Source organism: Mobula hypostoma, chromosome 15 (genome assembly GCF_963921235.1).
Source record: "Mobula hypostoma chromosome 15, sMobHyp1.1, whole genome shotgun sequence".
In the NCBI taxonomy this organism is placed as follows: domain Eukaryota; kingdom Metazoa; phylum Chordata; class Chondrichthyes; order Myliobatiformes; family Myliobatidae; genus Mobula; species Mobula hypostoma.
This window is the reverse complement of record NC_086111.1, coordinates 46,279,339-46,297,418: the sequence shown is the minus strand read 5'-3', so window position 1 is coordinate 46,297,418 and position 18,080 is coordinate 46,279,339. Positions and strand designations below refer to the sequence as shown.

The 18,080-nt window shown below is 40.7% G+C and overlaps 1 protein-coding gene across 1 annotated transcript in view; it reads right to left on the bottom strand.

The window, feature by feature from the left end:
* The window catches only part of thoc7 (THO complex 7), a 31,327-nt gene extending 14,341 nt beyond the window's left edge, over positions 1-16,986 (bottom strand). Inside the window, exons 1-2 of the mRNA XM_063067972.1 lie at positions 16,832-16,986; positions 9,551-9,668 (exon numbers count right to left, since the gene is read on the bottom strand). Coding sequence (XP_062924042.1) covers positions 9,551-9,668; positions 16,832-16,847 — 134 coding nt within the window. The 5' untranslated portion in view covers positions 16,848-16,986. The remainder of the gene's footprint in view (positions 1-9,550; positions 9,669-16,831) is intronic.
* Positions 16,987-18,080: the final 1,094 nt, after the last annotated feature.

Below are 18,080 nucleotides of genomic sequence, written 5' to 3'. Positions count from 1 at the left end.
TTAGCCAATGGCTACAGTGATGGTGTAAAGTTTGCTTGGGAAAGGGGAAAAAATGCACAGGGTTTGTGTTCATGGTAAACTTAGGTAAGGTGGAATTAAGGCAAGGTTATGACTGTGCATTGTGATATTGATCATAACAGAATAGACTGTCGATAAACGATGCTATAGTTTATGGAGTCAAAGAGCATAGAAAAAGGCCTCTTCGTCCATTTGGTCATTGCTAATCAATATTCCCATCTAAGCTAGTTCTATATGCCTATGTTTGGCCCATAGCTCTCTAACCCAGGGGTCTCCAGCTTTTTTTTTTAAGATGCCATGGACCTCTACCATTAACTGAGGTGCCTGTGGCACCCCCCGCCCCCAAGTTGGGAACTCCTGCTCTAAATCTTTCTTATCCATGTACCACCCAAGTACCTTTTAAATGTTGGTAATGTACCTACTTTAACTACTTGTGAATGCGCCTCATTCCACAGACTGACCACCCTCTAGTTCTTATTAAATCTTTCCCCTCCTCAAAGTTCATATATGTCACCATATACAACCCTGAGATTCATTTTCTTGTGGGCTAATAAATCTATAGAATAATAACCATAAGTATCAATGAAAGACCATCCAACTAGGGCATTCAACCAGACCGCACGAGACATCAAACTGAGCAAATACGAAAAGAAGAATAGTAATAAATAAATAAGCAGTAAATATTGACAACAAGATGAAGAGTTCTTGAAAGTGAGTCCATTGATAGTGGGAAAATTTCAGTGATGGGGCAAGTAAAGCTGGGTAAAGTTATCCCCTCTGGTTCAAGAGCCTGATTTTTGAGTGGTAGTAATTTCTCCTGAACCTGGTGGTTTTGAGGCTCCTGTACCCTCTTCCTGATGGCATCAGTGGGGAACTGCTACCTTCCTCTTACATTAAACCCATGCCTTCTCGTTCTGATTTCCCAACCCTGGGGAAAAAAAAAAGAGGCATTGACCCTATGTGTACTCTGCATGATTTTATACACTTCTGTAAAATCATCCCTCTTCTCCTACACCCCAATGAGAAAAGAAAAGATCCCCACGTGCTCAACTTCTCACCATAACTCAGTTCCTCATTAATCTCATGTGCGCTCTTTCCCAATATTGCCTCACCAATCTCTTGTAGAACTGCATCAATAAACACCCCCTTGAGATACCTAGTAAAAAGAACTCACCACATAAGTAAAAAATAAGGTTAAACTCTCCACTGAAAAAAGAATAAATAATACAAAACCACAAATAAATTGTCTTTAATGAGGAAAGACAGCAGGTGGCTCAACTGAGTCATAAACACTTAGGTGGACTGGCTTGGACTGAATATCCTGCAATTCTACATAACCCTATGCATTATTTCCAATGTGCTTATACCCCAGTCACAATACTGGCACTTTGTCTTGTTGACATCATCACTTCAGTTATGCAACAGCTACCAATGCAAAGAAATGGCTTTTACTTACATTATGTTCCATCCCTGCAGTTTAACCATAATGATAAACTCTAAATTATAGAATTAAGATACTCAAAATACTATGATAAATAAAATCTACTGGAATCTTGTTAATTGGGGCACATCGGGACCAGTATATTTTGGCCCAATTAAGCAGCAGCCTCAATTCAGCGAAGTTTCATGGTAATAGTTAAAAAGGTATAAAAGAAAGGCCCACTACCATTTAACTAAGTAACTAATTATGTATTTCAAAGAAATACAGAACAAATTAGAAAACTACCAATACTACTACAGTACTATAAAACTATCTATTCATTCCTAATAACCATTGATGGACAAATTCCTCCAGTGTATGCTGCCATGTTCTTTTGATTGACTGTAAATGAACAAAATTAGTGCAAACTCCTAGTGCAGATAATGGACAGCCTTCGTATAATGCTTTTGATGATTGCATCCTCCAAATCTTCATTTTCATTGTAAGATTCAAGATCATTGTCAATTACTTCAAACCCTTTGTTGTTCCTAACTTGATGAAGTAGTGGAAGTTTTATTTTCATTCCTGATCATTTCTGACATCTCCAAGCCTGAATGCATGAAACAACAGTGAGCAAACAATTCTGAATTGTCTTACTGATTACTTTTTGCCAAATAAGTGTCAAAAATCACTGCTCTTTTGAACACAAACACATGCAACTGACACAATTTAAAAGCTGTTCGCTTTAAGCATGGTGTAGAGTCCAACTGCAACAAAAGTGCACACCACTGACACTAGTTAGAAACTGTTCAACAGACTCCTGTCCCAATTAAGCGGAATAATGTCTCTAATAAACAAAGAGAACCCTGGCTATTTTTCAATTAGCTGAATTGAATTGATTTTATTACTTACATCCTTCATATGCAGAAGGAGGATGTAAGTAATAAAGTCAATTCAATTCAAAAATCAGGCTCTTGAACCAGAGGGGATAACTTCTAGTTCTTATTAAATCTTTCCCCCCCTCAAAGTTCAAAGTTCATATAAGTCACCATATACACCCCTCAGATTCATCTTCTTGTGGGCTAATAAATCTATAGAATAATAACCATGAGTATCAATGAAAGACCATCCAACTAGGGCATTCAACCAGACTGCATAAGACATCAAACTGAGCAAATACGAAAAGAATAATAATATTATAATACAGGTGTATAAAAAGGGCCCGAAGGATCATTGGGAACCCGAGTCACCCCAACCGCAAACTGTTCCAGCTGCGACCATCTAGGAAACAGTACCGCAGCATTAAAGCCAGGGCCAACAAGTTCAGTGACAGCTTCTTCCACCAGGCCATCAGACTGACTAATTCATGCTCATACAATTGTATTTCTATGTTTTATTGACTGTCCTGATGTACATGCTATTTATTATAAATGACTATAAATTGCACATTGCACACTTAGACGTCACATCTCCATCTAAATGTGCAATGTGCAATTTATAGTCATTGTATCAGCATGAATTAATCAGTCTGATGGCCTGGTGGAAGAATCTGTCCCTGAGCTTGTTGGCCCTGGCTTTTATGCTGCGGTACCGTTTCCTAGATGATCGCAGCTGGAACAGATTGTGGTTGGGGTGACTGAGGACCCCAATGATCCTTCGGGCCCTTTTTATACACCTGTCTTTGTAAATGTCCTGAATAGTGGGAAATTCACATCTACAGATGCACTGGGCTGTCCGCACCACTCTCTGTAGAGTCCTGTGTTTGAGGGAAGTACAGTTCCCATGCTAGGCAGTGATCAGCCGTCTGAGGTGAAAGAAGCGCTGTTGTGCTTTTTTTCACCACACAGCCGGTATGTAGACCGCGTAAAATCCTCGGTGATGTGTATGCCGAAGAACTTCATCCCAGATTCATTGATGTCAATAGGGGTTAGCCTGTCTCCATTCCTCCACAACCAGGTCCTTTGTTTTTGCGACATTGAGGGAGAGGTTCTTTACTTGACGCCACTGTGTCAGGGTGACTTCTTCTCTTTCCGTTTTTGTTCTTCAAGACTTAACAGCTGCCTTGATTAACCGATGGCCGAATTAACTGGAATCCACTGAAAATCTCCAACATAATATATTTGTAGTGGAATGAGGTCCAAAAATTATCACAAAGCTAATTTCAAGACAAGAATGTTCCAGTGCAAAATATTTTAATTTTAATTTAATAAAAGCCAGAATCAGGACCTGATATCAAGTGGACAAATATTGGAATCCATTATGAAACAAGCAATTCAAAAACCTTTAATATATATAAAAGCCAATAAATCTAAGCCAAAAACATATATACAATAATAATCATGTTTACTAAGTTTACAACTAAATGTGCACATTTAGATGGAGAAGCAATGTAAAAATTTTTACTCCATGTATGTGAAGGATGTTAGAAATAAAGTCAATTCTTGGAAATTGTATGCTGGAAGCTGGGTTGGGGGTTGGAAAGCAGAATGATGGATAATTTGCAATAATGCCTTTTTGCATTTTGATGGCCTCTATTGGCTGGGGTCAACCATGGATGGTGCATCCTAGCTGTTGAAGTCGATAAACAAGCCAGGGCAGTACGATATAGAGAACAAGCTGTTGCCCATACAGCAGGCTCGCCCTCTCTGTACAGCTGATGAATCCAAAGGAACACAGAACATAGAATAGTACAGCACAGTACAGGCCCGTCGGCCCACAATGTTGTACCAACCCTCAACCCTGCCTCCCATATAACTCCCCACCTTAAATTCCTCCATATACCTGTCTTGTAGTCTCTTAAACTTCACTAGTGTATCTGCCTCCACCACTGACTCAGGCAGTGCATTCCATGCACCAACCACTCTCTGAGTAAAAAACCTTCCTCTAATGTCCCCCTTGAACTTCCCACCCCTTACCTTAAAGCCATGTCCTCTTGTATTGGTGCCCTGGGGAAGAGGCACTGGCTATCCACTCTATCTATTCCTCTTAATATCTTGTATACCTCTATCATGTCCCCTCTCATCCTCCTTCTCTCCAAAGAGTAAAGCCCTAGCTCCCTTAACTTCTGATCATAATCCATACTCTCTAAACCAGGCAGCATCCTGGTAAATCTTCTCTGTACCCTTTCCAATGCTTCCACAGCATTCCTATAGTGAGGCGACCAGAACTGGACACAGTACTCCAGGTGTGGCCTAACCAGAGTTTTACAGAGCTGCATCATTACATCACGACTCTTAAACTCTATCCCTCGACTTATGAAAGCTAACCACCCATAAGCTTTCTTAACTACCCTATCTACCTGTGAGGCAACTTTCAGGGAACTGTGGACATGCACCCCCAGATCCCTCTGCTCCTCCGCACTACCAAGTATCCTGCCATTTTATGCCATTTACTGCTATTTACAACAAAGACCAATACAGTTTGGCACCAGTGGTGTCACAGGAGGTGCCAGTAAGAGTTGAACTCAAATTAGGACTGCTTAGGGAGTCCAACTCTGGATTTTTCCTCAGAGTTTACTCCTAAAGCCTTTCTCATGAGTGGATATAGCTACAAGGCAGTGCAGGTTTGAGATCAGAGTTTTCCTTCTCTCAGATGAGCTGCAGCCATGACTGACAAGCCCCATCTGCCCAAAGTGACTGATTTTAATGCACCAGTAACCCGCCTTTGCCCCTTCTCATCAGTAAAAACGGTTCTGCCAAGCTTAGTAGCTTAGCCACACATAAGGTCCAGGAGCTGGGCTTGGTTGTCAGAGGCTATTTGAGAGGCACAGCATTGAGGGCATTTAATAGGTAGTGGCTTAATCCCACTACCCGACCCACACCCCCACCCCCGGCTATGACAATGTTAAGGAACCTATTTTGCATTATGCAATAAAATATACATAGCTCATTTTCATGTCCTTCAAAACAATGCTAAATTATCTTGTACAGGACGTTGGTGGCCAGCTAGCTGCAAAGCATACAGCAGACACACTGGATTTTCAAACATATGCAAGAAGCATGGAAGTTGGAGGCAATTAGAAATAGTGAAACTGCCTGACAGTACATCGGGCAGGAATGATATGGACTTACTTTCTGTGATGTTAGCTAGTTGTGACTCATGGCCTCCTGTGGCTTGTTGATGAGGTAAAACTATGATTTCAGCTATGTGTTGGGAGCCATGTAGCCACAAAAATAATCTTTTTCCCAGGGAAGGGGTGTTAAAAACAAGAGGTATGAGATTTAAAAGAGAAATCAGGGATAACATTTTTCCATTAAAAAAAAGTGATGCACATTTGGAATGAGTTGCCCAAAACAGTGCTTGAGAAAAGCACATTAGCAACATTTAAAAGCCATCTAGATAAATATATGAATAGGAAAGGGTTTAGAGGGCTATGGGCCAAACACAAGCAGATGGGACTATCACATGGGTAACTCAGTTGGCTTAAACAATTTGGCTAAAGGGTTTATTTTCACGCTGCATGACTCTATGACTAATCTGCAGTCTAACAAGAATGACCATGAGCTTTCAGTTACTAAATATTCACCAGATCTACTGGCCTCTTTGTCCTGTGGACCATACACTGTTCCAGTGCAGCAAAATTGAAGATCAAGAAACTTTCTCATTCAGTAAGACACTTCACACTATCCCATGTTCAACGTATTCACCCACCTCCAACTGGTGGGTCCCAAAGCAGATTCCCCACCCCCCATGCCAGGCCACAGCCCACTGGTTCCTGGTATATAGAGTTGCAAGAAAAGGTTTGTGAACCTTCTGCAATTACCTGGTGTTCTGCATTAATTACTCATAAAATATGGTCTAATCTTCATCTAACAATAATAATAATAATAGGCAATAATAGGCAAACACAATCTGCCTAATCTAATAACACACAAACAATTGTACTTCTTATCAATACTGAATACACCATTTAAATAATCACAGTCTAGGTTCAAAAAGTATGTGAATCTCTGGGGTAATGCCTTCTACAAAAGCTATTTGGAGTCAGGTGTTCCAGTCGATGAGATTGGAGGTGTGGGTTGTAGAGATGCCCTGCCAATCAAAAAGACACACAAAGTCAGGTTACTGACAGAGCCTACTCTTCTCATGAAAGATCTGTTTATGCCTCGATCAAAACAACTTTCAGAGGACCTTGGAAGAAGAATTGCAGAGATTGCAAAAGGCTACAAAAGCATTTCTAAAGACCTGAGTGTTCATCATCCACAGTAAGAGAAATCGTCTACTACAAATGGAAGAAACTCAGTACTGTTGCTACTCTCCCTAGGAGTGGGCATCCTGCTAAGATCACACCAAAATTCCATGTACAACACTGAAGGAGGTGAAAAAGAACCTAAGGGTAACAGCAAAAGACCTGCAGAAACCTCTAGAACTTGCTAAAGTTAAAGTCTGTTCATGTGTTCACTAAAGACACCACGGAGGAAACTACTGTTCTCCAAAATAAGCATTGCTGCACATCTCAAGTTTGCAAAAGGCTACCTGAATGTTCCACAATGCTTTCGAGACCATGTTCTGTGGACCAATACGAGAAAAGTTTAACTTTTTGGCAGAAACGCCGCTATGTTTGGAGGAAAAAGAGTACCGCACACCAACACTTCATCCCCACTGTGAAGCGTGGTGGAAGGAGCATCATGGTTGGGGCTGCTTCACTGCCTCAAGGCTTGGTCAGCTTGCAATCACTGAGGGAACAATGAATTCAAAATTGTATCAAGACATTTTACAGGAGAATGTTAGGGTAGTGGACCAACATTTAAAGCTCGAATAGAAGTTGGATGACACAACAAGACAATGATCCGAAACACAAGAGTAAATCATCAGCAGAATTGTATAAAAAGAAGAAAATTTGTGTTTTGGAATGGCCAAGTCAAAGTCCAGACCTTAACCCAATTGAGATGCTGTGGCATGACCTGAAGGGGGCTGTTCATGCCAAGTATCCCAGAAATATTGATGAACTGAAACAGTTTTCTATGGAAGAATGGTCTAAAAATTCCTCCTTGCCATTGTGCAAGTCCGATCAGCAGCTACAGGAGAAGTTTGGTGGAGGTTATTACTGCTAAAAGAGGATCTACCAGGTGTTAAAAACAAGGGTTCACATACTTTTTTCAGCTTGGACTGTGAATGATTAAACAATGTGTTCAATCAAGACATGAAAAGTACAAATGTTTGTGTGTTATTAGTTTAGGCAAATTGTGTTTGTCTATTATTGTGACTTAGATGAAGATCAGACCATATTTTATGAGTAATTAATGCAGAAAACCAGGTAATTACAAAGGATTCACAAACTTTTTCTTGCAACTATAGCTAAGTAGCTCCACTGCCCATGAAGAAGAGGAAGATTATCATGTCTAGCTTGGCAGGATGTAAAGTACTATATTAAAGATGCTAGCTTTTCATCATCTCCTTAGCCCCAACAGAGATGAAGTATGTCTATATGATAGAGTAGTACTTTCAGTGGGCTGCAGCTCACCTTGACATTGAAATTGCTTATAGTACCACGGTAGTGTGGACTAGGTTATAACACAAGGGATGTGTTATAATGGGGTTACATGGGGTGAGTTAGTCAAATGGATACAAAATTAGTAGACTACAGGAGACAGGACTGCAGCAGTGGAGGGTTCTTAATCAATCGGAAGGCCTTTGACCAGTGAAGGCCATAGGGATCACTAACTGCTCCATGTTATATATATATTAACAGTTTGGATGACAATGCAGGTGAAACGATCAGTAAGTTTGTAGATGACACCAAACTTGATGGTACATTGACAAAAGTTGTCTAAAGTTCCAACAGGACATTGATCAATTGGGAAAGTAAACAACGGAATGGCAGACAGAATTTAACTCAGACAAGTGAAAAGTGAGCACCTGGGAAGTTAAATTACACCAGAATATGCACAATGATTGGCAGGACCCTGGATACTGTTACTGAACAGGGGTGCTAGTACCTAGCTCCCTGGAAGTGGTAACAGTTAGACAGAGTGGTAATGAAAATACCTGGCACACTTGTCTTCATTAGCCATAGTACTGAGTAAAAGAGATGGGACATCATATAACACTTGAACAAAACACTGGTAAGACCTCATTTGGAGTATTGAAGATACTTGGTTGCCATGCTAAGAGAAGGATATGATTAAACTTGGTGCAGAAAAGATTCACAAGGATGTTGCCTTTGTCTGGAGCACTTGAAGCATAAGCAGAAATTAGATAGGTTAGGACTTTTTTCCCTTATAGAGTAATAGACACTGAAGGTTGATGTTTTTGAAAATTATGTGGAGTATAGATAGGATAGGTAGTCACAGTATAAAACTAACGGCATTGGGTTCAAAGGATAAGGAAAAGATTTAAAGGGAATCTGAGGGACAAGTTTTGCCATACAGTGTGTGGTGTGTAAATGGAAAGTGCTGCCAGAGGAGACAAATCAAAGAATTTGGACAGGTACACATTTAGTTTTGAAGGGATTTGAGCCCAACACAGGCAAATGGGACCAGTTTAGATAGGCATCTGGGTTGGCAAGTTGAGCCAAAGGGTCTTTATCTATGATACTTAAAGGATCTGTGACATATGCCTCACATTCACCAGCATTTCAACACCCACTCCAGAAAATCTGGGACTGTCTCCCTCTCCCCCTCCCCTACAGCCTCTCTTGTCTCTACTGCTAGCAGATGAACTTAGCCTGGCCGCATTGGGAACAAAGTCAGGTCCTGTATTCATGTTTTGTAACACACTTGCACTCTTGCTTTTGATCAATTTCATGATTTAACCATATTTGGAAGTGCCAAATGAAATGCTTCCATGCACCAAATCTAAATTCAATCACATTTGGTTCAGTAAAACAGGAATTGTACTTTGGCTCTACATACTACAGAAGAAGGTACTTATAAATGTACTACTATATCATGAAAAAAAAGTCCAGTTGTAATTCTTATTCAGTAGACATAAAACAAAAAACTAGAATTGTAATTAAAAGGATACATTTAATTATTTTAAAACATGATTATATACTCTATACTAAGCAAAAAAATTACACAGGGTGTATCTAACATATTACAACCTTTTCATACGTAATCCTTTCACTATCAACAGATAGAATATTCAACTTAATTAAAACCAATGACTTACCCCTCCTCCTGTGATCCAGAATTACACCATTTAATGAAGCTTTTCAGAAGCAGGTTAATGCGCCGATCATCACCAGCACCATCTCCATCAATCAGAAGCCGCTTGCGTATAACTTCATCTAGAATTGGATCATTTTATGGAGAAATTATAACATTTACTTGTTTTCTAATCACCATGGTTCCATTTAATGTTAAATTTAATGCATCATCCAATTTAATAGGATTAAATTCAGTTAATGCATTTATAATCATTAATAACTTTTCTTTATTAAAACAATTGCTCAACACAGATTTATGACATCATTGACGTACAAAAATCCTGATGTAATATTTCAAATTGTGGCATATTTATTTAAAATTCATTGCTAACTCAAAGCAAATTCAAAAAATATCTTTAATGCAAAAGAGAAAGATGATGTTAAGCCGACCTACAGAGAAAGGAGTTGAACTTTTGAGCATGATTAGAATAATATTCTGAGTTGTGTCTATATCAAAGCAGGAGGAGTGGCGTTATGGGTCAGGGAAAATATCAAAGCAGTGTTCAGACGGGACAAACTGCAAGGCTCATCTACCGAAACCGAGGAATAAGAAATGGATGATGATGTTAATGGGACTATATTATAGACCACCAAATAGTCAGCAGGATTTAGGGGAGCAAATCTGTAGAGAGATGGCAGATAGTTGCAAGAAAACTAAGGCTGTGATAGTAGTGATTTTAACTTTCCACGTATTGATTAGGACTCCCATATTGTAAAAGGACTGGAAGGGATAGAGTTTCTCAAGTGTGTTCAGGAAAGTTTCCTTCATATATAGTGAAAGCACAGTACATGGCAGGTGAAAGAAGTGTAGGGAAACACTTTGGATCTGGTGATCAAAATTCCATTATAGCAAGACAGTTACGGAGAAAGATAGGACTGAATAGCAAGGGACATAATTGATCCACCTGACGATCAGCTATGCATGGAACAGAAAGACATGGGGAGATCTGAGATGGATTTTTTGCATCTGTATTTATTCAGGAGATGAACAAAGTCTATAGAACTGAGGTAAAATAGCAGAGAGGTCATGAACCATACACAGATTACAGAAGAGGAGGTGTTTGCTACCTTGAGGCAAATCAGGGTGGATAAGTCCCCAGAGCCTGACGAGTTGTCCCTTTGGACTTTGTAGGAGATAAGTGCAGAAATTGTAGGGGCTCTGGAAGAGGTCATCCTTAGTAATGGGCGATAGGCTAGAGGATAACAACTTATGTTCCGTTGTTCAAGAAAGGCTTTAAGAATAAGCCGAGAAATGATAGGCCAGCAAGCCTAACATCAGTAGTGGGCAAAATACTGGAAAGTATTCCAAGCGACAAGATATATAAGAATTTGTATAGACAAGGCTTGAATAGGGGTAGTTAATCTGGCTTTGTATGTCATACGTCTATTGTAACCATTCTATAAGATACTTTCAAGCAGGTTGTTGAAAGAAAGTCAGTAGATATAGTCTACATGGACTTCAGTAAGGCTTTTGACTCAGTCCTGCATGGGAGTCTGGTCAATAAGATTCAATCACTTGGCATTCAGGATGAGATAGTAAACAGGATTTGACATTGGCTTCAAGGCGGGGAGCCAGAGAGCGGTAGTAGATGGTTGCCTCTCTGACTGGAGGCTTGTGACCAGTGATCCCGCAGGGATCGGTGCTAGGTCTGTTGTTTGTCATCTACATCAATAATCTGGGCCATAACGTGAAGAACTAGATCAGCAATTTTCCGGATGACACCAAGATTGGGGATGTAGTGCAGGAAGGATATCAAAGCTTGCAGTGGAATCTGGATCAGCTGCAAAAATAGGCTGAAAAATGGCAGGTGAAATTCAATACAGACAAATGTGTTGAATCATTTTGGAAAGACATTCTACAGCAAGTCTTACATAGCAGGCAAAGAGAAGTACAGCAGCACAGTGGGATGCAGGAATACAAATGCATAATTCCTTGAAAGTGGAATCACAAGTAGATATGGCTGTAAAGAGAATTATTGGCACAATATCCTTCTTTAACTATGGAAAAGGCACAATCTTATAGTTCAAGTATAATATTCAAGCTCTAAAAGACATCAAATTTGGTCAGAAACAAAGATTTTTATTCAGTGGATAATTATTTATTATCCAATATCTTGCAAGCTGAGTTTGCATAATTTCATCCATAATTTTGAAAATACAAGATATAAAATATTGTTAAAAATATTTTATTCAGATCAAACAGAGAGAAAACTGACAAATGTAAACAACCAACAATGAAAATAATTACCATATTAAAATCACCTTATAAATTGAAGCTATTTTATTGTGAAATACTGCAGCAAAGTTGTGCGCAGCAATCTTCTAGACAGCAATGATATGAGGACCAGGTAGCGCCTGGTAAATAAAGTGGGCTAAAAAACAGAGCCTTAAAGAACTTCAGAGGAACAATACAGAAGGGAGAAATGAATGTTTTTCATGAAGACTACATTACATTTGGTAGAACAATTGCACATATCTAAAAACTGGACCACTTAGAATATCGAAGAAAAATCACCTAAATGAGAATATAGCACTATTTCACAATCTTAGGATATCTCATTACTCTTAAGACATTATTAAATATGTTCAAATGCAGTCCCTCTTGTATTATAGTTTTTAAGATTATGGGCATACCAACTCCCACAGAGAGAAATACGGTATGAAATCAGAATCAGATTTAATGTCACTGGCATATGTCGTGAAATTTATTAAATTTATACAGCAGTACAATGAAATACATGATAAATAAATATAGAGAAAAGACTGAATTATATTAAGTCTATATATGTCTATTAAATAGTTACATTAAAGTAAGTAGTTAAAAAGAACTGAAAAAAATATATAGTGAGTTAGTGCTCATGGGTTCAATGTCCATTTAGAAATAGGATGGCAGAGGGGAAGAAGCTGTTCCTGAATCGCTGAGTATGTGCCTTCATTCAGGCTTCTGTACCTCCTTCCTGATGGCAACAAAAAAAGGAGGGCCTATCCTGGGTGGTGGGGATCCTTACCGATGGACGCCGCCTTCCTAAGGCACCGTCCTATTGGAAAATTATTTCTATTTTTTGATAAAGGGGTAAATATTAGCCAGGAAAATAGAAATAGTTCCACTACACTTCTTTTAAAATGTGCTGTGGGGTCTGTAATGCAACACAATCCAATTCACCATTCTAACTTAGAGAAGGTCTTTCCTCAACACAGGGTTTGTCATTTCTGTAACAGTATCAGCGTGAATCTTTGTTCTCAAATGGGAAAAAAAGACATTCAATAGGGAACTCCAAAGTCTGGGCCTAGTCAGCTAATGTCACAGCTGACACTGAAGTGATTAAATCTGGCGTTAGCAAAAGGCCTAAATTGGAAAACAGTAGAGGTTATATGTGGGATTATAAAACTGAAGAAAATCCTACAGATACAGGCAAAATTGAGGGATTTTAAACAAAACAATTATTTTTAAATGAAGGTATGACTTTAATTAACAGGTATGGTAAACCAAGGAGTAATGGCTGAATGAAAGTTGAAAAAGTTATATTTAGGTTCTGAAGAGTATGGTTCAGCTTCAGTGAGAGGCTTGGAATGGTCAGAATTGCTGCTTTAAGAACTGGACATCAAACAGATATTTTCCCCTTTTCCCATCCATTATTTCTACATTAACTTCACAATTTGCCCATTGCCATAATAGGGTTACAATGGATACAATCTCACTGGATCGCCCTGCGGACTTGGACCACCTGGTCAACAGTAATACCTACATCAGGCTATTGTTTATTGATAACCAGCACAGCTTTCAATACCAGCGTCCCCTCAGTACTAATCACTAAGCTTCAATATCTGGTCCTCTGTCTTCCACATCAGACCACAGTGTGGATCTGAAATAACATCTCCTCCTCACTGACCATCAACACAGACACATCACAAGGATGCAAGCTTAGCCCGCTGTTCTACCCGCTCCCACCCATGACTGCGTGGCCAGACAATTGCCATTCATAAATTTGCTGAATGGCGCAATTGTTGTTGGCAGAATCTCAGATGGTGACAAGGAGGCATACAGGTGGAGAAATAGATCAGCTGGTTAAGTGGTATCACAAAAACAACCTCGCACTCTACGTCAATAACAGCAAGGAATTAATTGTGGAATTCAGGGAGGGAAAAGTCCTCATCAAGGAATCAGCAGTGGAAAAGGTGAGCAGTTTCAAGTTCCTGGGTGTCAGCATCTCTGAAGATCTATCCTGGGCCCAATATATTGATGGAGGAGGAACACCAGCTACTATATTTCTTTAGGAGATTGAGGAGATTTGGTATGTCTAGCAGATTTCTACAGATATCCCGTACAGAGCATTCTAACTAGTTGCATCACTGTCTGGTATGGAGGAGCCAATGACAGGATCAGAAAAAGCTGCAGCCTGCTCCATTATGGGCACTAACCTCCACATCAGCAGAATCAAAACCAGGTTAAATACCATTGACATTTGTTGTGAAACTTCTTGTTTTGTGGCAGCAGTACAGTGCAATATATAAAAAAAATTCCAATAAAAAATTACATACAAATGAAGCAATGCAAAAAGAGAGCAAAAGTAATGAGGAAGTGTTCATGTGTTTGTTCACTATCCATTCAGAAATCTGAAGGTAAAGAGGGGAAGAAACTGTTCCTAAAATGTGTGTCTTCAGGCTCCTGTGCCTCCTCACTGATGGTGGTAAGAAGAAGAGGACACATCCTGCATGTTCTCAATGCTGGAAAGGCTAGTGCCCATGATGGAGCTGAGTGAGTTTGCAAACCTCTGCACCTTTTTCTGATCCAGTGAGGATCTACACCGGATGGAAAATTTTTTAAGTGGAAAAGCCTTTGGCCCAACCAGACCAGATGGTGATACAGCCAGTTAGAATGCTCACCATGGTACACCTGCAGCAATTGAATATGTAGCATTGAAAACATCTTCAAAAGGTGACGCCTCAAAAAGGCCGCAACCATCATTAAAAACTCTACAACCTAGGGCATACCCTCTTCTCATAACTACCATAATGAGGGTTGGACGTACAGAAGCATGACGACACACATTCAGTGTTTCAGGAACAGCTTCTTCCTCCCTGCCATAAGATTTCTGAATGATTCATGAACCTATGAACACTACCTCACTATTTTTACACTATATGTTTTATATGCAGTGGATTCCAGTTAATTGGACAAATTGGGACGGCTTCAAAGGGCAGGCTAAGACAGGTGAGAGTAGTCCTGCCTGCTCCAGCAAACTGGCGGATGAGATCAACAGTGAGGTCCAACAGCCGAGAAAGCAGTTCTACAACACTTCACAGACAGCAAAGGGCATGGTAAGGCACTGAGGAATTCCTGGTTATACACTGCATCCAAGGAAGACCCCAGTTTGTGACGACTACTCAAATGACTGGACCCAAAATTCCGAGGTTGAGAGAATGGAACTGTCCCAGTGCAACGGCTTATCAGCTTTAAAAATTCTCCTGCACAGGTTTCACTGTAATTGCTAAAAACAACAGATAACCAGCATCCAACACACATCAAAGTTGCTGGTGAACGCAGCAGGCCAGGCAGCATCTCTAGGAAGAGGTACAGTACACTTCCAGTCGAGACCCTTTGTCCTGAAGGATCTCGGCCCAAAACGTTGACTGTACCTCTTCCTAGAGATGCTGCCTGGCCTGCTGCGTTCACCAGCAACTTTGATGTGTGTTGCTTGAATTTCCAGCATCTGCAGAGTTCCTCGTGTTTATGAAGATAACCAACATGCTGCCACATTGTTTTGATAGACTGTACATGAACCAAATTAATGCAGACATCTAGTGCAGATATTGGACTTCCTTCAAACAATGCTTTCGATGATCGTATCCTCCAGATCTCCAAATATAAATTCAAGAAGATTGTCGACACCTTCAACTTCTTCATAATTTCTAACTTGTTGAAGTAATTTGATTGTGAAATTTTCCACTGCTGGCTGTTTCTGGCATCTCCAAACCCGAATGCTTGAAATGGCAGTGAGGAAAGCAATTTGATATCTTCTTACTGCTTATTTCTTGCCAACTATCAGTGACAAAAATCTTGCTTTTTGAACACGAACACACACACACAAGTTCACACAACTGATGCTAGTTAGAGCAACACACACAAGATGCAGAAGTTCCTCTAGCATTTTGTGTGTGTGGCTTGGATTTCCATCTGCAGATTTTCTCTTGTTTGTGATGCTAGTTAGAAACCATTCAGCAAGTCTCCTACCCCAATTAAGCAGCATAATATCCCAAATAAACAAAGGGAATCCTGGATATTTTCTCAATTAGTTTTTATTCTTTAAGGTTTGTCACAAATAAGCGCCTGCCCCACTCAACCAACGGCTTAATTAACCAAAAACCTATATATATATTTCTTACTATAATTAATAGCATGTTTTATGTGGTATACTGTACTGCTGGCACAAAACAAATTTCAGTGATAACAAACCTGATTCCAATATCAATGCTAGACATCAGAATACATTATTTTATTGATGGATAGTTTCATAAATTAATATTGCCTCAATCTATTAATCAAACCCATCACTCTTTCTTTAGCCTCACTCATCCTATTTCTCTCACTCACCAAATCTATTAGTAGATAGATAGATAGATAGATATACTTTATTGATCCCGAGGGAAATTGGGTTTCGTTACAGCCGCACCGACCAATAGAGCATAAATATAGCAATACAAAAACCACAAACAATCAAACAACAAAATGCAAACTATGGCAGATGGAAAATAAGTCCAGGACCAGTCTATTGGTCCTGAAAGTATTTCCAACCACTTTCAACTGCTTTTGGGAATTCAGTTTCTTCATCTTCAGAAACCTGCTTGTTTGGACAAATCCATTTATTTAAACAGTCCCGCGTTTGATGATGTCGTTTTGATCAAAGACAGCAGAGTACAAAGGTTAGCGACGGCCTGATCTGCCCAAATACCATTTCCCCACCACCCAACAATAACCGGGACTCAGTAAACCCACACCGAGGAACGGAGCTCCTAAAGCCACGGAGAGCCCGCTTGGCGCGGCGCGGCTCGCACGGCGCAGGCAATGGGCCTGCAGGTGCTGTGACCATAAATCGAGCCCGAGGCTGCGCCCAGGCCAAGTCTGAAACAATAGTTAAGGTGACAGCAAATGGTCAGCATCAGAGCGGAGGAAGAACGAAAGCAAAGGGCATAAGCACACAGTCAATGTTCAGCGGTTTGAGCCGCGGAAAGAAGAAGGTCCTTACCGTCCGTTACCGACATACTGGCAGCCCAGAATGCAGCGCGGCAGTGAATGGGGAGTGGGATTGAGGAGAAGGACGAGTGGGAGGGGTTTGGTTTGGAACAGGGGGTATCTGGGGGAATAGGAGAAAGGGTGGTAGGGGGGATGAGTGGGTGGGGTAGGGGATACGAGGGGGTGAGGATGGGGAGGGGGATGAGGGGTGGGAATGGGGAGGGGGATGAGGGGTGGGAATGGGGAGGGGGATGAGGGGTGGGAATGGGGAGGGGAGACGTGACAGAGGGGGAGGGGAGAAGTGAGAGGGGGATGGGAGGAGGGAGAGACGGGGATGGGGAGAGGTAGAGGATGGAGATGGGAAGGGTAGAAGTGGTGAGGTTAGGGCGGGGGAGAGGGGAAAGGGAAGGAGTATTGGAGAGAGGGGACTAGGAAGGGGATGGGAGAGTGCGAGGGGATGTGGAAGAAGGAAGGGGGAATGGGAGAGGGGTGTAGTGGAGAGAGGAGACGGAGGAGGGTTGGGAGAGGGGGGAGGGGTAATGGGAGAGGGGCAGAGGGGGAGGGAGAGGTGGAGCGGAGAGGGGGAGGGTGGAATAGTGCAGTAACATCTGCAATTTTGCCATCCTCTAGAGCCACTCCGCAATCTAGTGAATTTTGAAAGATCACTAATTACTAATCACACCACAATCTCTTCAGCTACCTTGTATAGAACACTGTCCAGATGGTCCAGGTGACATATCTATCTCCAGACCTCTCAGCTTCCGAAGCGTATTCTCCTCAGTATAGCAACTACACTCACTTCTGCTCCCTGACACTCTTGAATTTCTGGCAAACTGCTAGAGCCTTCCACATTGCAAAATACTTAATAAGTTCATCCACCATTTCTTAGTCCCCAGCATTATATTCCAGCAGTCTGCTATCCACTCTTGCCTCTCTTTTGCTCTTTATAATATCTGGAAAAAAAATTATTTTATTTTCTAACTTGCCTTCATAGTTCATCTTTTCTGTCCTCATTACTTTTTTTATTTGCCTTCTTTTGGTAGTCATAGGGGATTCCATATTGAGGAGAACAGACAGGAGGTTCTGTCAGCCTGATAGAGATACCCGCATAGTGTGTTGCCTCCTAGGTGCCAGGGTAGGGATGTCTCAGATCGGGTGCAGAGTATTCTGAAGGGAGAAGGAGAAAAGCCGGAAGTCTCAGTAAACATTGGTACCAATGACATAGGTAGAAAAAGGGAGGAGGTCCTGAAGAGAGAATTCAG